Source organism: Harpia harpyja, chromosome 22, assembly GCF_026419915.1.
Source record: "Harpia harpyja isolate bHarHar1 chromosome 22, bHarHar1 primary haplotype, whole genome shotgun sequence".
NCBI classification, from domain to species: domain Eukaryota; kingdom Metazoa; phylum Chordata; class Aves; order Accipitriformes; family Accipitridae; genus Harpia; species Harpia harpyja.
This window is the reverse complement of record NC_068961.1, coordinates 608,634-629,561: the sequence shown is the minus strand read 5'-3', so window position 1 is coordinate 629,561 and position 20,928 is coordinate 608,634. Positions and strand designations below refer to the sequence as shown.

Below are 20,928 nucleotides of genomic sequence, written 5' to 3'. Positions count from 1 at the left end.
TAAGAGCAGTACCAGATTTTTCTGAGTCTCACTAAGATACACTTCTCAGTCACAAGACTGTAATTTGTCTTCCTTACACGCACCTTCCTTCTCCACCATGATGAGATTTAATATCTAATCTCTATATTGAATAACAATATCTCAGCTGTCAACTGCCTGGAATTCTCACACTGGGGGAAAAAATGAAGAACATATATAAATGGCAAAGCAAATAGTATTCTAACAATATTTAGTCTGAATATTTAGACTGGCAATAAGAACACACGTAACTAAAAATATAAGATTTTATGTAATGATTGACATGATGTTGGCTCAATAACATAAAATGTACATATGTACAGACTAGCCTTTATTTCAAGCCTGAACCTATTCTTATTTTAATTTCTGGCTTTAGATACCTCAACAGCAAATCTATAAAGGACTTTAAGCATGTTGAGTCGCAAAGAGTAGAAGCCATATCTTTTCTCACACTGCTGTAAATGAAGAATAACTTCGGTGAAGCTGCTGTGGCACCAGCGAAGGCCAGTGAGTGAGGAAGCAAGGCACCAGTACTCGGTGAGGAGGTGGTCAGCCAGCCCTGTTCCCTCCTGAAGTCTGCAAGCAGGAAACAAAGCTTGAAGAGGAGTCTGGGAAGAGCATCTTGCTCTACGCTGCAAGAGGCTCCAAGGGGAGAGCAGCTCCTGGGGACATGCCATAAACCATCTCGTGCTCTGTCTTTGTTGTGGCCCGGGTCAAGCTGTCTAATCCATGTGGGATCTCTTGTGTTCAGCTCTGCATGAGAGGGGGGCAGTAAATTACCGCTGTGGTACCTTGCCCTGCTTGCTGACTGCTGACCATGAACCGGCTGGCGATGTTTGGGCTAGCGGTGACATTGAGAGTCCAGCTGTGCTCCGTGTTATTTTTCCTGTGCAGTCTCCTGTTTGTGGCTTCAGGGGCTCTGACAGTCAGAGGCTGTCCCTGCTATAGCAGGGCTTTACCAGAAAACCAGACGACCTTCTCCTGCGCTTCCGGGAAACAACACCTGATCCAAACTAATACCACTCAGGTCTCTCCGGTTTCTTTTCTCTGAAAGCGATATCCCAAGTATCTGCCACGAGCTTGGAGGGGTGGGAGAAGGGAAAGGAGGTTCCCACATGATGGTGTAGCGGCTGCGCAGCCAGGCTGCGGCTGGCACGTCTCCGAGCTGTGCCACGCAGCCTGTCCCTGCCGCCTGCTCCGCTCCACCATCCTGCGCCAGGCGCAGCTGCCCAGCTCCGGACAAACCCGGCCTTGTGAGAGGGGACGAAGGGGTAGAGAGGCCATGGCACGCTGCTGCGGGTGAGGGAGATGCAGCTCTGGCTGCTGGGGAATACAAGCCAGCTGCGTCCTTCTCTGTCTTTGCGTGTGAGATCTGAGAGTCGGAGGTTGCTATCCCATGGCAGGCCGGGCTGCTGTGACAGCGGCTTTTGTATAACGAGCGATGCAGTGAAAGTAACAGCCCTTCTCAAACTGATGCTGAATGAAAAGCTTTGTTACGTGCAGGTTACAAGCTTTATGGCATGGTGCGTGTTCCTGCAGAAAACACCTGCCACGATACTTTCTGCAATTACAATGACATTGTAGCTGTCTGGGAAAATCGTCTGGGAAAATCAGTCATAAATAGAATTTATCGTTGGTATACCTCCACTGTCTGTGCTAACAGCAGAAGCCATAGCGTATTGCAGCTGATTTGTTTGTGTTTTATACTGAGTTCATGAATTAACTAGAGGATAAGGTGGCCCATTTGCCGTGTTAAAATGTAACTAGAAAATGGCATAAGGGCATACTATTTGCCTTAAAGGGAACTTATTTAGGTCAAAACTGCATACGAAGCACGAGACTGCAGTAGCAGCATTGAAAGCCCTTTTTGTCAATAGGTTATCTCATAACTGAACGCTTCTTAAAATTGTTTTCCAAGTCTGAAGGCAAAATTTTTGAGAGGCAAATTAGCTGAAGGACACACAGAAGAGTGAACGTGCTGTGAGTTTTTACTTAATTGTTAATTCTTCAGATGGAAAATACGCATTTTGCTTTGCATTAATGGCTTCATTGTAATGATTAATGTCTCTGTGCCTTTCTGTGATTATTTTTCACTTAAAAGTGTGGATGCCAGTAACAGTTTCTTAAGAGAAACAAGCGACGGAACATTAGCCGACTCACCAAGCACTACGGAATTTTTGTCAATTATAATCTATGCTTTTGTAATAGCCCCTTCTGCCTGACATGCATTTCCCTCCCTGCCCATGAGAATACAGTCAACTTTCAGGATATACTGCAGGATCTATCTTTTATCTCATATCTGTGGGAGAAGACAATCACAGGTCCCTCTTCTTTTTTTTACTTTTTCTGTGTGTGACTTCCAGGATCACGTAGATCTTCGTCTGGCAGCATTTCTTGGTTCAGGCTTTCAAGTGTGCTGATGACATATATGGCCTTTAGGAACCATTGCCCTGCAACACAGTAAGGTTGGGTGTATTCTGGTTGCAACTGGGTGTTGGGATAGTTGCTGAAGGCTTTGTGAAATTCCTAATTTAAAGCACGAATGATAGATGGAATGACATTTTCTAATGCTTGGTTTGTTGAGTGACCATTTGCATCTACAGAACGTGAAAGTAAGAGGATAATCTTTCAAAATTAAAAGTAAAAAATAGCAAATGTGCACCTAAAATATTATTTCTTAAAATTTCATGTGAAGCCATTATTTTAAAAGAAATAAACTGCCTGGGGCTTTGATGGAAATTAATGGAAATGATGCTGTACTTTCCTGGCAAGTTACCTAAAAAGCAGGATACCATTTTTGGCCTTGTTCTTACAAAGATGTGGGCATGAGCTTAGCGTTATGCCACTAAAGCTCACACTACACGCATAAATCTTCGTGAAAGGACTTTGTGAAAGACTCTTCTAAACACAGCTAGTTGTGATATCATTGTAAGTTACAAAACTTTCCTCTAAGAAACTCTACATACCAGTAAATCAAAACATTTCAAGTATTTATTGTTTGCTAGAAAAAATAATGTCAGTTATGTAAACTGGATTGAAAGTTGACTTACGAGAGTATGTTTTAGATCTGTGTGTGGTCCTCTTTCCCTTCCCACACAAATAATAAATACATGGATATTTGTCAAGTATTTTATTACACCAACTGTTTTTCTCTGTTATGTACTCAGTTGCTTACAGAAAAAACTGACATGAACTGCATCTTCCACAATCTGCTCAGAGAGGGCAGTTTTCACCTACAAGGCCATCTAATTTTTGAAAACAATGAACAGGCCAGAGCTAGGAAGCAGCTACTATTTCTTGGATGTTTTTAAGGTGTTAGAGATATTAACAAGCTGGAAAACAGACAATCACGTTTTACAGTTCAATAACCATTTCTCCTGTTTTTCTTAGAGTCGGAACATCACCCAAGAAACAATGCAAAGAATAGTAAGAGTATTCACACGCAGAGTCGATACATGAAACTACAAGCTTGTCAACTATATTCCAAGCATGCCTGATGCTGTGGCTGGGAAACCTGCCCCACCAGTTGCTTGTCATCAAAGTCATCTTTCATTTTGCAAAGAGAGTAGATAAAAAGAATTTTTATTAGGAATAACGGGTGAGATTCGCTCAAACTGATTTGGGAAAAGCTAAATTATGGTTTTCCAGCCAGCTATTTGCCCGTGTTTCCGAAGCTTCAGCCGGTGATGTGCAGGGTGTTTTCATTGTCAACAGGAAGCAGCTGCCAGCCAGGTCTCGTGCCTTTTGGGCCAGGGCAAGTTTGACGTGATCTGAACCGTAAGATAAGTGAAATAACGTACAAATTCAAGTGGCTGGTCCTTGGCTGTACTGTTCAAATAAAAAGAGTTCCCAGGATCCCCAAAATACTAAAATATTGGGAGAGATTTTTTATTATATGTCATATTACACCTGTCAATTTATACCGATGATTTCATCCTGAAGAAAAACATACCTATCATACATATTACTACTATTCCTGCTGGCACATCTTGGGAAGTAGTAGGGGGTTTGGTTTTTTTTTCACTACGACTTCAGTCTCCCTTCCCACATGTGATCACACAATTGTTTGCAGGACTGCTGCTGGCTGGGTTTAGAGTAAGTCATTGCATTATTATTTGGGTGGGGAGGGAAGGAGGAAAGGAGGACCACACACAGATCTTAACCATACTTTGATAAGTCAGCTTTCAATCCCATTTACATTACTGACTTTATTTTTCTCCAGCAAACAATAAATACTTGAACTGGTTTGACTTACTGATACATAGTGTTTCTTAGTTATAGGAAACTTTTGTAACCTGTAATGACATCACAACTTCCCTATAAACAGGAAGGTTGAAACTCTCTTCCCATGATCCTTGTAGAGCTTCTGATAATCATGAAGTGCCTCTCAGTCTGAACTAATGTACCCTCACAAGAACTTTAAAGCATGCAAGGACCGTCAATGCCATTGCACGAGGCACACTGGACTGTACAGAAAGTGGCTCTGGCACCCAAGGTGGATTAAAGCTCCCCGTAAGTACTGGGTTCAGCAGAGTAAGTCGGTGTGGCTGACCCTGCAAAGTGCCGAAGGATGCCTGCAGTTCGGAGGTGGCAGGCAGACACCTGAGCACCCCACGTTCCCTAAAGGTGTGCTCATGCCCACAGGGTGTTCAGCTCACGCCTGTTACACCTATAAGCTCACACTTATTTTGCAGAAATAAGAGGCATGGATTTCCCTGCCTTCTCCCTCAGCTTGTGGGGGTTCACTTCTTTAGTGTCTTGGAGACAACATGTTGGAGATTACAATACCGGGGGAGACTGGGTTTGGACACAGCGCTGTGTCCTTTCTGATGAGAGAGGGACGTATGGAGAGAGAAATGCAAGTTTTACAGGTCAAGGAAGAAGAGAAAATTGTCCAAAGGGGGAAAAAAAAAAGCAGCTGTGTTTGCAGTAAGAGGCGTGGCTGGTAAGGCAGACTATTGTGTTCTGGAACAGTGGGTGTTTCCAGTGTCTTCCTGCCATGGTCCACCTTAGAAAAACTTAGAAAAACTGAGGCCGACGCATCAACAAAGGTCAAACGGTGTCTGCTGGGGCGTTGGAGAAGGGAGTATTTGTTGTGATGAGACATTAGCATCGCAAGTATTGAGCTGGTCAGTTATCAATGGGCACCTTCAGGCACAGGAATTAGCACAAATTGTTGACAGTATTTTCCTTTGCTTGTCAGCATAACATCAGCTGTTCTTCCATAAGCTAGTTTGAAGATATTATTCTATTTTAATGAAAGTCATATAGTTAAATATGGCAATAGTTAGGTAAAGCCTTGCGTCATCTCCACACGGCTGGTAGCATTTCCTCTGACCAGTATCTTGTACCTGACTGAAGACACAGAAAAGGTGCAGCGACATCTTAGGAGTCTCCAGGTGAAGAACCCAGCTGTCAAGGGGTCGTTCACTCTCTGCTCCGCAGAGCCTTCTCAAGACGACTGTCATGGTTTTGGGTCTTTGCCACTTTAAGTTGGGCTGCAAGATTCAGTTTCTGAGATAGTCTTGCCCTTCTTTGAAACAATATATTTTAAAATGAGAAAATACCATGACAATCTAGTGTCCCTAAAGGAACAAAGATCTCCCCATAACACTCCACCCTTAAACACAATCATCAATTATTCACCCGCCAATAACTTCAACTAACAACCCGTTCAGCGTTCCGCACATTGAGAAGACAGGCACAGATCTTCACTTCGGATTAGCAGAATGAAAGGTGCATGTTTTGTGCAGGTGAGGAGGAGGCACAGATGAATAGTGTGGAGAGGATAAAGTAGTTTTAAAAAGATTTGTAAAAGAGATAACAGGTCTTGGTTAACGAGGACAGGGGTGATGAGCTAGTAAATTTTTTTTTGGCTTTACAGAACATAAATTAAACTGATAGCAATTTTAGCTGAAGTAACCCTAACCTAGTATCTTCTAGGACCGCAAGCAAAGAGCGGGTAATCTGATTTCTCCTGGGCCGGGCTGCATCTCAGCAGCAAAGCTGCTGTGAAGAGAACCATTCGCTCTTCTGCGGGCCATTGGCATTCACGAGGATCACCTTCAGGTTGATTACCTTATTCCTTGAAATGCCCCAAAGAGCTGCCGGGAGGAAAGGCTCCAAAAACCGGCGTGAGACCCCCAAACATCCTCCTTGCTGGGGTGTCCCCAGCCTTCCTGCCTTGGGTCCCGACCTGCCTGACTTTTAAGGTGGTGCTCAACCAGTACGGGGAACATTTACAGTGTTGCTGCTCCCAGAGGAGTCATAAGGGGGAATCTTGACTCTTTGCCCTTCACGTTAAAGCAAAAACTATAGAGAACATCGTGAGATGTGTCCTGGTTTCAGCTGGGACAGAGTTAATTGTCTTCCTAGTAGCTGGTACGGTGCTATGTTTTGAGTTCAGTATGAGAAGAATTTTGATAACACTAATGTTTTCAGTTGTTGCTAAGTATTGTTTAGTATAAAGTCAAGGATTTTTCAGCTTCTCATGCCCAGCCAGCGAGAAAGCTGGAGGGGCACAAGAAGTTGGCACAGGACACAGCCAGGGCACCTGACCCAAACTGGCCAACGGGGTATTCCATACCATGGGACGTCCCATCTAGTAGAGGAACTGGGGAGTGTGGGGGGGAATCGCCGCTCGGGGACTGGCTGGGTGTCGGTCGGCGGGTGGTGAGCAATTGCACTGCGCATCATTTGTACATTCCAATCCTTTTATTATTGCTGTTGTCATTTTATTAGTGTTATCATTATCATTATTAGTTTCTTCCTTTCTGTTCTATTAAACCGTTCTTCTCTCAACCCACGAGTTTTACTTCTTTTCCCGATTTTCTCCCCCATCCCACTGGGGGGGGGGGAGCGAGTGAGCGGCTGCGCGGTGCTTAGCTGCTGGCTGGGGTTAAACCACGACAGATGCGTCTCTGTTCAACTGTCAGGGCTGATCCATTAGGACCCGCTGCGTTATTGCATTTCCCTACTGCAGCGCCCGTGCTGCATTTGCAGCAGCAGGTGGTACTTTGGGAAACGCTGCTGCTGAGGGCCCATCCTGTCCGGGGAGAAAAACGGAGCCCTGCTGAGCTCCGTGAGCACAAAGCGGGGCAGGAGTGGGAATCCCCGGAGGGCTGGCAGGGGTGGCCGTGGCGTGGGCCGGGGCGAGACGGGTCACCCGGCCGCGGGAGGGGGTTTTGACGCCTCTGCCCCCCAGCCGGCAGCGGCGCTGGGCCCCCTCGGTGCCCGTGGGTCTGCCCTGCGGCACGGCGGTGCTCAGTCCGAATCCCGGGGCTGGTGACGAGCGCCGGGCGGCCGGTTACTTCAGATGAAAACCAAACCGACTGAGAAAAAGAAAAAAAAAAACAAAAAACAAAAAACAAAGCAAAGCGGGCCAGGCGAGGGCCGGGGCGGGCGTGAGGGGCCGCGGCCGGCGGGGTCCCCGGGCGGGGCGGAGCGGCGGGACGAGGCGGGGCCGGGAAGCGGCGGCGGCGGCGGGGGGGCCGGGGGGGCCGGGTCACTGCGGAGCGGGCGCGGCGGCCGCACCGGGCGAGGGGCGGGGCCTGACCGCACCTTCCCCGCCGCAGCGCGGCGCCGCCTCCCGCCCGCCCCGGCGGCGCGGCAGCCGCTGCCCCGCCGCGCCATGGAGCAGGGGCCGGCGGGGGGGTCCGCCGGCGGCGGCGGCGGCGGCGGCGGCGGCGGCGGGGGTCTGCTCCTGCCGCTGAGCGAGAGCGAGCAGCAGCGCTACTCCGAGCTCTTCTCGCGGTGCTGCCCGCCCCCCGAGGCGGCCGCCGGGGGCAGCAGCGTGGGCGAGCTGTTCCGGGCCTCCCAGCTGCCCCCGGACACGCTGCACCAGGTGGGTCGGGGGGGAGGGGGGGGGGGTGCGGCCGTCTCGCTTCGAAGTTGCGGGGGGCGGGTGTGGGGACGGCGACGCGGCGGGACCCGCTCCCTCAGCCCTGCGGGAGAGGGGCCGGCGCTGCCCCCCCCCCCCCCGCCGGAAAGTTCGGGGCAGCGCGGCGGGCCGCTGCCCTGCCCTGGCCGCGGGGTCGGAGCGAGCGGCGGCGGAGCAGCGCGCCGCCGGCCCCAGAGCGCGGCCGGAGCGGGGCACGGCTTCCCGGCGCGGGCGGCGGTGCCCGGGGCTGCTTTGTGTCCGCGTCCCTTCTTCAGACGCGCTCCTGGCGTCGCCGGCGCTGCGGGAGCCGCGTTCCTTCTTCCTCCAGGCGCTCGTGTCGCAGGGGTGGGCGACGTCCCGCGTGTTGGTGCCCTGGCACCGAGCCACTGGGCCGGGCGGGAGGGTTCGCGCAGCCCCTCGGCGGCTTGTGCGGCCCGCCGGGTGGGATGGGTCGCGTCGTGAAGTTCCTCAGAAGGGCCCCCGAACAGCATGGGGGTTCGCGGAGCCGGGAAGGGCACGCGACGTGTTTAATTCCTGGCTTAACACCGGTTTTTTCGTTGGTTTTTTTTTTTTCAAGTGTTGTTTCAGTGGGAAAAAAAAAAATCTGTAGGTAAAACGATGCTGTGGCTGTTGTTTGTTATGTCTGGTTTTGAGAACAAACACGTTTAGGTGGGAGGTAGGAGGCTGTGGCGCCGTGGGAGCAGCAGAGCTCGGGAGAGGTCCCTGACGGAGGCTCCGAGGCAGAACCCTCCCCAGCTGTGAGGAGGAGCTCGGTCAGGCTCTGCGAAGGCTTGTGCCGTCCAGTTTCCAGTGGCGGGAGGGACCGGACTTGTGGTCTTCTCCACCTGTGGATTAGTAATTTGAGTAATGCCCTGTAGTTGCATAATACTTCTGACGATAAACTAAACAGAGGTAGGGCATTCCCGGTGGTTTTTAAATTTATTTTTACTTGCAGGAATTCTGTTCTTCAGTAGTCTTTATTTATCAAGCAGAAAAAAGTTGTGTTGAAATTGAGCTCAAGTATAGTTATACCTGGGCACCGCCTGAGGGTACAAAACTCCTTTACTGCTTTCCTGATAGCTGTCAGGTCATCTCATAATGACTTATATAAATTTATATGACACAAGTGATTCTGAATGAAAAAGATGGTATTTCGAGGATATTTTTCCTCTCTTACTTGTGCTGTTTACCCCATCTGTAAAATAAAAATGCTACCGACCACTGCAGTACTACTTCATTTTGAGCCACACTGTGGCCTTGGTCTTGCAGCTGCACTGAGCGGTGAAAGTAAAGATTTTGCATAGATCTAGCACCAAGAGAAGGTCTTTTGCAAAGAAGAAGTTGGCAGTTAATTTCAAATAAGAAAGCATATTTAAGAAACTTGTTAAAGCCCTGTTAGTAAATTTGTGCGACTTAGGTGTTAGTCACTTCATTTTCCAAAGAAGAGTGGAAAAAAACCCCCTTATTTTTGTGATGTTGTTCCTTACCCTATCATTTAAGTAAAATTTATTACCATATTATTCTCATAGTCTTTTTTTGGGGGTCATTTTGGTAGTAATGTGTGACTTAAGCCTGGAGATCTTGGCTTTTTTTTTAATGTTCTTGTTTTTTTTTTACTCTTTTAGATTATTTCCAGGTATATTTATGCTGTGAGGAGAATGTTACTGGGAAACAAGCCTGTAATTGGCTTCAGGAATATTCAGATAATAAGGCCTGTGGGATCGGGGGCTGTTTCTCTTCCTCCTTCCTGCCCTCCCTCTCTGGTTTATATAGCATTAATCACAGTGGCACTCCACTCTATGGCTAGAGCGCCTGTCCTCAAAACTCACCGCTGTCAGGTATTCTTACTAACATCTACTGGGACTTAAGAATGAATTAAGGTAATGTGTTTAAAAAATAAATAATTGGAAATGTGGATGTTTTCATAGGGAAAAACCCACAATATTGTTTGAGATATTTGCTGATATTTTACCTTTTATCATCCTCCAAAATTGCAATCTAATAGTTTCTGTTTAAAAAAACCTAACATGCTAACAATTATGGGAACAAGGCACAGAGGCTCTGCTGGTAGAGGGAGCACCCATTTTAGGCAGAGGCAGCTCGTTTGGGTTAGGATAACATGTTTTCTTTGAAATAATTGTTGACCGTGAAAGTTTTCTTCTTTTGTTGTTTTTTTTTTAAATGCTTTTTAAAATCCCCGTCTGTCATAATTAGTGCTTAGTATGCAGGCATCCCTACTGACCGACTGAGAAATGGTCGTGCTGAGTTTTGCTGTGTCAGAAATGGGGGAGATCTGGATTGGAAACCAGTTCTGGATTTCTACTAAGCAGAGCCTGCACAGACCAGAAGGTACTTTACACCATTCCTGGCCCTTGCATGGGCTATAATGAGAGGCAGCTATGGACTGTTTTGTAAGCAATGTGCAATTTACAGCTTTTTATCCTCAAGGTATTCATTGAAGAGTGGTTTTACAGGTCAGTATGCTTCCAGAATGGGCATTTAGTGCCACGGCAAAGTCTTGAACCTGTGCTGTTGTCTTCAAGGATTTGTACTTGTGTAGTAAGTGGGATAAATCTTTGAGAAAGAAGGAGCCTTTCCTTATATGGTCTTTGATTGAGATTTCGTGTTGATCAGGAAAGTGCTCACAAGCATCGCGGGAGATCTTCCACCTTCCTTAACTCTGATGGCAGGGTTTGCGGTCTAAGACAAAAATCACAATCACGTGGGTGCATCCCGGCTGGAGTACTGCTGTTGAATATGTCAGTTCCTGTGGGAAAAGCAGTGGCGCGTGCTCCCAAACAGCAAACGGGCAAAGGGTTTTGTTTGGTTTAAAGGTTAGTTGGCTTGATCCAAGAGGTTATTTAGATGAAAGAGGCTAGGTAACAGAGAGCAGGTAGGGAATGTGAGAGCATATGCCAGAAGAGGAAATGCTGGAATAAATGGAAAAAATCCAAGAGCAACCGGGTCAGTAGGAGCAGATGGTGTGCACCCGAGAGTCCTGGGTCTTGCTAAGAATGAAGTGATTGAACGCAGATCCATTACACCCGGGCTCATTAAAGCCAGCTATTCTGCTGGCAATAGGGTACAGCAGAGTTGTACCTGTTTAACTTTCCTCAAAGAAGGGATCAAAGAATGAACTCGGCAAGAGTTATTTCAGTTCTGGAAAAATGGTTGAAATTAGCACTAAAATTAAATGTGTCAGACACTTAGCAGGACGGAGAAGGGCATGACAGGGACAGGACAGCGTGGGTTTTGCGGACTGTGTAATTATGCCTCCCCTGTGTACTGAAAGTCTTCGACTAGCCATGCAGTGTGGTTAAAGGCAGAACCATTAAGATTTTATTTAGACTTGCACAAAGCTTGTGGCAGATCTTTCACCAGGGGCTTTTAAAGTAACTCTGTAAAATGTCTACAATCCCTTGCCCGAAAGATCTGTGCTAGGATTGGTGGGGTTTTTTTGGGTTGGTTTTTTTTTTTTAACAATATTTATGTCAAAGGAGGAAGGAGCAGACTAGTCACATGCCATGCAGTTACACAGAGTGTCAGAAATAGAAGAAACTCAACAGCATCAGCCAGATTTATACTTACCCATGTTGGTCCAGTTGAAAAAGGGGTTCCCCACGCTTTGGCTCCTAGTAAAGAGAGAAAGAACTGAATTTGCGCAAAGAAAAAAAAAAAATCCTGGGGAAAAAAAAAAAGGTTTGAATTCACTGGGGCCACAAAAATATTGCTGAAGCAAAGGCGATCCCACAGCATACTTTGTTACATAGATCGTTACCGATAACACTTCTTACGAGGGGAGAAGGCAGGCAGAGGTGCGCTAGCAGTTGGGAAGAAGAGAGAAGTGACTGCATTGCGGGGCAGGAGGCACTGCTCGTGGCCGCCGGTAGATGACAACAGGTTCACACGTCCACAAGGGCAAACTCTCTCTGGGGTTTCTGGCCTCTTCCTTGGAGGAATTGGTTTCATTATGCTCCCTCAGTGTGTTGGGATGTCAATACTCTACGCTAACCGCTGTGCCACCGGTGTTAACGATGGCTGGTTTGCCGTGTCTCGTTTTGGGCAATCAATTTGTGACCCCAGTTTGAAGCTGGCTGCCAGCGAGTACAGCCTCTGCTCCTTGAGTCCGGGACCCCAAAGTGTGTGCGTTACGGGTGCCAAGTACCAATGGGCCGATGTCTGTGTGGATTTCAGATAAAATAGTGTTTTATAGCATCATCGCGCACTGATCAGCAAGGGAGAGGTACCTTGTGCTAGTTTTACTGTTTGTTGGTATTACTGTGGTCTCTGAAGATTTTGTCTTAGGAAATTAGGGAGCAGGATTGGGCTCAAGATTTATACTGAAATGCTTATCTCTTTTTATTAGGTTCTGACTTACTTGATTAATTCTCACTTGGTTGTCTGATGGTGTCTTTAATTCCCAGTTTTATAAACCTTAATCTTATTTGTGGACTTGCGCTATCAGCACAGAGGTCCAATTTTCTTAAGAAAACGAATTCTTTCCTCTGCAAACGAACACACTGGATTATTTGAGCTCCGAGGATGACAAGTACTGATTGTATGATGCTGGAGCTGCACAGACACTGCATTTTTTAGCTGGGACTCTCCTTCCAGCTCTGTGTGAATAGGGAACACAGACCAGCAATCTTGCTTTTCTTCCACAGGCTTCGTGAGTTAATTTGTGTTTGTCGTGACTTGTCTCTATAGTTACAACTCTACAGTTTAACCGTATTTTTGTGTTCAAAAAGCAGAAGTGCGAATAGATTAAAAAAAAAAATTGCTAAGTTGATATTTCTTTGGAAAAAGGCCAGTAATTTTTTTATTCCATGAGTATAAATTAGTACCTGCACGATAGCTGGGGTGGGATTAACTGTCTGCCTCAAAGAGGCAGGAAAGAATAAGAACCGTGGCAGTTAAAATAGGAACTTTTTGACTGAGGAAACTCTGGACTTACCGTTACTTCATAAAAGATAAAATTCACTCTGCTGTGCCCCTTGACAGAATTTGGCGTTATGCTAGTGCTAGAAATGTGATTTAGCTGACTGACAGACAGTAGGTCCATCAAAAAGTGATGTTAGGTTAGAGTACACATGGAGAAATTGCATCCTACTGACGTTTTTGAGTCAGGAAAAAACAAAAGGGGGGGGTACAACTCCATGTAAACTGTACAGCAAGAAGAGGAAAGGAAAACTGATGTTTCAGTATAAATACTTCTGGCCACAATTCCCCAAACTGTTATTGCCTTTCTAGAGTCATAAGCAAAGTTGTGGTTTTTGAAGTAGGAACAAGCAAAACGCAGATGTAAAAAACATAGTATTATTATTATTTTTTTTTTTTTTTAAATTAAATTACCAAAGTAAAGGGTAAAACTTCACCTGAAGCAATCTTGATGATATATTCCATTAAAAGAAAAAATAAAAATTGAGGTCCTAGTATACCTTTAAACTATTGTTTATCATTCAGTAGTCACTACTTACAAGGTTAGTAGTTTTGAGTGCCTCAACATCGAGGTACACAGTAGAAGATTTGTAGATGCTGTTCCCTCCCAAGTGCATTTCAAATCTTTCTGTAAAACCAGAGACTCGACAGGCTTGTCACAGACATTCAGTGGGATGGTCAGAATTAGCCTGGTCAAGGCCTGAAGCCTTCAGTAATTAACCCTCTTTACAACCAAGTATGAATTAATTAGTTTATTTTGCAATAAAGTAATGCTTTGCTGTGCCAGTGATTTAAAATAATTCTACAAGAGGGATGGACGAAAAAGATCCATTGGGATGAAAATGAGTAACTTTCATGAGAGATTGCTGCAGTATGAAGCAGTGTTGATGAGAATGGTGTTTTGTGGTTTTGGGATTGTTTTTTGTTTTTGTTTTTGAATAAGTGGTTTTGTCATGATACTTATCTAAGTGCAGTGGGTTCACCAAGCAGTTGAGTATAACCTCTTTTACTCATGTGTGTATCTACAGCAATATGCTGTCAGTATTGTGATGTTTATATATAGTTTCATCGATGTTGTCCACAGTTTGTTTTGCAAAGGACAGATAATACACAGAATTCACCTACTCTAGTGGGGGAATCGAATCCAGATACCTCCTGCAAAAAAGGGTTGGTATAAATTCTGAAAACATGGATTTAGCTGAGCTGAAAAACTTAGCCAAGAAAGATTCATGAAAGATGGAACAAGCGTTTCTGTGACAAGGAATCAGGATAAATAACCGATTTAAATTTAAAATATTATGAATTGAGAAATATGTTTGATATAATATTTGTAAAGCAAGATCCTTTGATGTATTAACATCTAAACATACCAACAGTATGGTGAAATAAAACATTAATGAGCAATATGTGCTAGTTCAACTTTTGAAGAGAGTCAAACAGTTGAACAGCTGAGTTAGTGGATAATTAAGTAGAAAAGGTTGCTGGAGTAGAAAGCAACTGTAGGCAAATAGTAATCCCCTCTTCCTGAACAGAGAGGATATTTTCTTTTTCCAGTGTATTCAGGAGCATTATTTGGTGACTGCTGCATAAAACTGAGAACTCTGGGAAAGATTTTTTTGGGGGTGGTGGTGGTTTTTTTGGTGGTTTTGTTTTGTTTTGTTTTTTCCCCCCCTGCAGTTTAGATACGATGACGAGGTGGAAGGATGTGGGGGGATGAGATCCATTCACTCTGTCATCTGGTAGGGCACAGTGACCAGAAGTAATCAGCTAAAACACTAACTGCAAATTATACTTAGTTTATTTACCAAACTGTTTAAAAGACAAAACATGTTTTTATAAACTTCTAAATGTCTGTATACATAAGAAATGCGTGGTTTTCGTTTTCTAGCAGATGAAGATGATCTGTGTATTTTTAAATGAATTCCAGTTTTCATCTAAATTTCCCTTTGCATATATCACATGTACCTACACAAGTAGATGTATCTCTTATTAAAGATGATAATGGAGCAAATTTCTTAAGAAATAAAAACTAAGATGTATATTAAGCTAGGTGGTTGCTTAAATATGTTTTAAAATGCTACATTTTAGTAAAAACTGAAATGTTACCATATTTAAAAAAAAAAAAAAGTCGTGACTTAGTGATGACCAAGTGATGAGACAGATCTTTATCTAGAAGAACAACTAGATAGTTCCAATACAAACCAAAAATGAAATTAGGGTTTTATGTCTTTGGACTTAAATAATGTTTTAAATAACTTATTTCTCCCATGAATCTGCCTTGCAGAAAATAAGGTTAAGATGCTTTGTGCTGCCAGTTTTTTTAGACCGGGTGGTATGTTTGGAGAGGAGTGCTGAAGAAGCTGTCTCTGACAAGTGTCCCCCCAGCAGGTTGTCACGCCGTGCAGAACATGCCTGTGGTGTTCGGTGGGCTCTCTCCACTTGGGACTAAGCCTGCTTAAAACTACCCCAAGGTTACATGCTGCCTGTTAAATTGATGTTGTACCTGGATGAGTCATTCAGTGGCCTTCCTAATGAACATAAATTACTGAGCAGAGCTGCAGGAGTGCCCCACTTACAGCAGCAGCATTAGCAAATGTCCTCAAAAAAAAAAAAAAAAAAAAGTCTTGAGAAACTTTAGGTAGCCTGACTACCAAAGCACATGTTCAGTGTTTTGATCTCTGTGGGTTCTTTTCTGCCCTGAGCAGTCTTCCCCCATCCAAAAAAGCTGCAAATGATTCTTCTAGTATCTCACCCTTGCACCTGCATGGTCCTGCAATCTGAACATGCACCTCAGTTGGTCCTCTTCTCTGACAGGAGGTGGTGGGGAGCTACTCCTTTGAGCAGGGCCATACTTGAAGCGCTGGATTCAGACCTCATAATTCCCACTGGCTTCGTGGCCCTGAAAATTTAGAGTCGACTAATGGGAAACACTTGGCTGAGCTTGAATTTAAGCTGTCTGAACATGGCCCATGGTGTCTGCTCACTCAGTGTGAGTCATGAAGCTGAATTCTACTTTCAATAGCAAATGTCTGTAGCATTACTTTATTATTATTATTATTGTTGTTGTTGTTGTTGTTGTTATTATTATTATAAATGTCAAGTGGGTTTTGGCATGAGCCTTTCAAATTAATTTACTTTTTTTAATCCCTTCTTCTTCTTAAAGTCTCTTCCCACACCAAGAAACATTAGATCAGCTTTGGCATAGGTAACGTTTCACGTTTCATGCATTATTTACTTCTCGCATAATTTAGACAATGATGTTCTATGGAAGCCAAGATGATGGTCTTTCAGAATAAAACAATGTGTCTAATCATTTGCAAAACAGGATGACTGCTACGGGCTAACAAATAACAGAATTATTTTGTTACCAACAGTAACAGCAGCGGAGCAGTGAAAGGTGAAGTATTTGGACGTTTCAAATGCCAAAAATAAAAATAAATGGGGAGGGAGGCAAAACGAACTCAATAGTGTGATTTATGCATTTATTTAATTTTTTTTTGCTTTTCCTCCTCTGAATAATTGCTGCCTTTATAAGAACATCTTTATGTTTTAATAGCCATAAGCTGCTTTGCCTTTAACTATGTACAGATGGAAATGCAAATACAAGTGGTGATATAAAATGTGCTGTAAAATGCTAGCGTACTGTGCGTGGGCACTGGAGACGATGTTGTCTTTGACTCTGTCTGATGTTGCTGCTTTAAAGTCCTGCGCTCTTTGGTTGAATTGAGGATGAATGCTTGGTTTAGATGCAAACAAGTAGGTTCTCACTGACTGAATGACGCATTTCAACACATAAGGTGCAAGCATGTTGGGTGAAATGGTGATAATTTTAGGGTTTTGTTTAGTGATGTGGAAGAGGAAAAATTCAAGCTGCTTTTCCAAGTGATGTGTTGATTCAAACTAGAGGTAAATGGGGTATAAGATCAAGGAAGGGCAGGAAGAGTCCTCTACACACACCATATGCAATGGAGTTAGCTACAACAGTATACCTTCAGTTAAGAAGTCTTGTGACAACTCTTCAATCTTACAAAAATAATCTAAAACTCTCAACTAAAAAAGGATTTAAATTTATGATATTACGATAACTGCACAACTGTAGAAGATAATGTTTGGGGTGTTTGCTGCATTGCCCTTAAAAGTACCTGCTGTAGTTGTAAGTGCTAGGGAAATGAACCCGGGAAATGTGCCAAATGTGATAAAATAGGATGGGTACAGGGAGCGTCAAGTTTTTTGGGGGGATAGCCAGTCTAGGAATGTCACAGCACAGTAACTACCGAAGAGAAGCTCGTTGTCGAAGAAAAATATTTTGATGAAATGGGAGATAAGTCAGTAGGAAATTTCTGTTCGTGACAAAAATGCATCTCACGTCACAGAGTCTCTATTTTCCTCTGTATTAGGGTCTCACTTTGTCTGCAAAGCAGAACAAAACCCAGAATTCCATTTTATGGGAAATGCCAGAATTTCTTCCAGTCATCTTTGGCAAAGTTAAATATGAGAAATGTTCACAAGAGAAGTTGATTTGGAAGTGTTTAAAAACATGTAATTTATTGAACTAAACCAAAACATTTTGTTTTGAACTGCTTAAGAGTTAAAGCACTGTGACATCTTAAATACATAAATTTTGGGAAACAGGTTGTTCATGTATGTCATCATGTTGTTCAGGAGGCAGACCGTGGTGCCTCATAAGTGTCATCTGCTGAGGAATTACACAGGTGTGAAACATCAAAACTACAGCTTCCACGAGACTCTATGGTGCCTTTGTATTAAGGCAACCTGGAACAAAATATTTCATTTCCTGGCAGAAATTTGAAAGTCTCATTGGAATCCGAGTGGGGTTTTTTTCAGGAAGAAACTCAAGATTTTGCAGTATTTTCAATTAGTCTAGTTCAAGATGACTAGATCTGGTGGCTGCCACCTAGCTGGGGAGGACTTGTCAGGGTTTCTGCGTGTGTTCTTCATCACTTCTTGGATACTAACTCTTGTGATTTTTAGCAACTTGAAGCACTTTCTGTTACTGCTTTCAGAATGTCCTATCTCTCATTTTTTTTGTTTTGCTGATACTATTTTAAGTATAAAAGATGGAGTACTGGGAGGCACCGAGTGTCAGATCTGCCATGCAGACTTGTCCGTAATTTATCCTCATTCTGAGAAGTGAGAAGCAAATAGTTTAAATCTCTGAAGAATGAGTTTTTCTGTCATTGTTGGAATTTGTAGAAGACCTAGATAATTGCAGTTGCTAGAAATGTTCTCCTATTTAGCTATGTAGAAATGTCCCATATGTCCTGGCCATATATTTTTCTCTTCCGTAAACTCTGATTTCAGTATTAATGGTAAAAAGGGGTCCTGAAAATTTTCCTTTGCACCAAAAATCCACTAATTCCCTTCTTACACAGAGTAAGAGGAAGAAACAGAATACAAGGCTATTCCAAAGTGAGAGTATGTTTCTGTAGGTCATTGTGGGCTGAATTCTAGGTTACTGGCCTGGTTACTTTGTGCAATTTAGTAACTGCGACGTTCGTGCCTCCCAGCAGCTTTTTGAGCTTCTGGTACTTACGTGGGATGCCTTACAGTTCTGGTAGGAAGCATCAAGAACAGATAGGCTCCCATTGTAAGAATATAAGACAAGTGGAGACCTTACCTGAGGGTGGGGGAGCTGGGAGGTAGTAGAAGCAGGACAGCAGTGAATCTCATTACAAGCAGTGGTTGTGAAAGAGATTGGAGAAGAAGCGTGAAAGAGTCAGCCAGGTGACCAGTGTGTGTGTTGGGGGATATCTGGTTTGGGAGAAGATCAGAAGGCAAAAATAAATAAATCCCAATGATGTTGTTAACTGCTGTTCTCTGTTGTTGAGTAATAAAAGGCAGGAACCAGGAAGCTGCTTGTTTCTGGTTTTTATTAGATGCTTTAGATACCGAGGTGATGAGCAGGTTATAAACATAAATGCTGCAGAGAGAAGGTGAAACAGGCTAGAACCTAGTAACCATGAAAAAGGGATAATGTGAGGTTTAAAATTACACTGATATCTGAAGCTTCCTAGAGAGTCCTTGAATATTCTCATGCAAAACTTGTCAATAGCACCCCCACCCCCAACAAATAAACCATCCCCCAAACCTGCCCAAAACAAAACAAAAAATTACAGAGCCAAAATCTTACCCAGTTTTTAGGTTGAGTTTCTCATGAGATGCTACCAAAGTTAGAAATAAAGAGAGCCTCAGCTTTCTGTTTTCTACAGCTGGTATGTGATGGAGGTGTACCACCGTGACAAATAGTATGCTTGGGGGTTTTTTGCACTTGTATTGTAACCTGTCACTACCCATGCTTAACTGTGGACTTTTTTAAAAACAGCACTAAATTATTATTCTAGAGATATGGTATACGTATAAAATAATACAGCCGTGAAGTCACGCCTGTCAAAACGTGTTTTGAGTGTTGTGAGAGGAAGGAACCAGGGTGGGAGCCTGGGGGTGATGATGTTACAGCACCTGGTACCTCACAGCGTGACAGGTCCTGGGTTCACTGGCCAGAGCAAATATTGTTTCAGGACAAGAGCAAGCAGCACTGGGCAGTGCTGACGTCGGCAGGAAGATAATTCTTAATGTTACTCAAATCGAGTTATCAGTCACCTATTTTCTTCTCTCTTTCTCCATCCCCCCACCCCAAGCTGTATCATAGTAATTATATATTTTACTTGATCTAATCTAAATCAGGACTGTCCTTGAGGAGGATATTCTCTGAAGGACTATTTCTTCTTAGGAAATACTCATTAGCTGTTTTTAAAGATTGCATTATTTACCATGCATGTATCTGATTGCAGGGGAAGTGTGCAAGAGGTAAGACTTTAAGTTGAGTCTAGCAAGGCACTTTATTTCACTATAACTACTGAATTTAAGGACTACAAGAAAATAGGGCACTCTGGAATTGGGGTGAAGGTCTTCGCTTCAGATACTGAAGGATGGGTCTTAAATACCTCTGAGTAGGGGAAACACCCAAAACGGCAAAAGTAGAGGATAACTTTGTTAATCTTTTTTTAATGTACTATACAGTTTAAATTAATTGGCAATATCTAAGTGCAAATACTAGTAACAACCAAATTAATACTGAGACAGGCACAGTAATATTTGGGTCCTTCTAGTAACTAGATGACTCAAGTGTAAGGTAAGTTTCAAAATATGGGAGTTTGATGTATTTTAATGAAGAGAAAGAGGAGCAATACGTCAGCGCTGTAGATGTGAAATACATTTAAAGAAATTGGTTAGCAGTGCTACCTAGTTTTCCATGTTCATGATTCCCTTCTATATGGAGAATTCTGAGACTATGTAGTGCCTTAGATAGTTGCAGGACCGTCCTATGGTCAAATTGGTATTTGCCCAAAACAGCATTTCTACAGTTTCCATAGCATTGTCTAGTTGAGTGGCATGATTTGTATGCGATTCTACAGAGCACAGAGAAGCACTTGGTTTGGAGCAGTGAAATTATTTGGGCCAACTCTAAATACTTGACACTGTGCTTTGCTTCCTGATGGCTATTGCAAGGCAGCACGTCTTGCAAGCAACATTGTACAGCAATTTTCATTTGTAGGAGAGCATTAAGGCATTTCAAAGCCAGTTCACCATTGCTGTAAAATGGCCAGGGCTATAGTTTTATAACAAAAGAGTGTACTGGAGTTGTGTAATTCCAAGGAAAGGTGGCTTGGAATCATAAGCCAATACATGTTGCCATAGTGAACCGCTTCCCAAACTTGATGCTGAAGAATTTTAACCTAAAATGTCTTTTCGGTCCCTTGAAATATAAAATGTTTCTTTTGCTTTGCTGCTGATGTTTGTGTTCTGTTAGAAGTTTGCCTGTCTGTGCTGTTCATACCTTGTTGGGGTATGCTTCATTCTCTGTTGAGTTAGCCTTTTCTTGTGGTCTGTCTGGGAGAACTGCTACAAGCGTAATGCTAGAAGTACTCATTTGCAATAGGAAGGCTCAGTTTACCCCTCTGTGGCAGCCCTAGCTCATTTATTACCACGGTTGCAAGCAGGATATGAAAGCTTGTTACATCCTTGTGTGAACACCCATCAGTCTCATTAACTATTAAATGGTCCAATGGCTG

At 43.7% G+C, this 20,928-nt stretch overlaps 1 protein-coding gene and 1 long non-coding RNA gene across 2 annotated transcripts in view; one reads left to right on the top strand and one right to left on the bottom strand.

Annotated features, from left to right (window-relative positions):
- Positions 1-7,648: 7,648 nt before the first annotated feature.
- The window catches only part of REPS2 (RALBP1 associated Eps domain containing 2), a 102,623-nt gene continuing 89,343 nt past the window's right edge, over positions 7,649-20,928 (top strand). The window contains exon 1 of the mRNA XM_052773868.1: positions 7,649-7,861. Within this exon, the coding sequence (XP_052629828.1) occupies positions 7,649-7,861 (213 nt within the window). The remainder of the gene's footprint in view (positions 7,862-20,928) is intronic.
- LOC128135183 (uncharacterized) lies at positions 10,639-11,732 on the bottom strand. The gene is made up of 3 exons (XR_008232985.1): positions 11,656-11,732; positions 11,486-11,529; positions 10,639-10,664 (listed from the first exon to the last, which is right to left on the bottom strand). It is a non-coding gene; the product is annotated as an uncharacterized LOC128135183 (long non-coding RNA).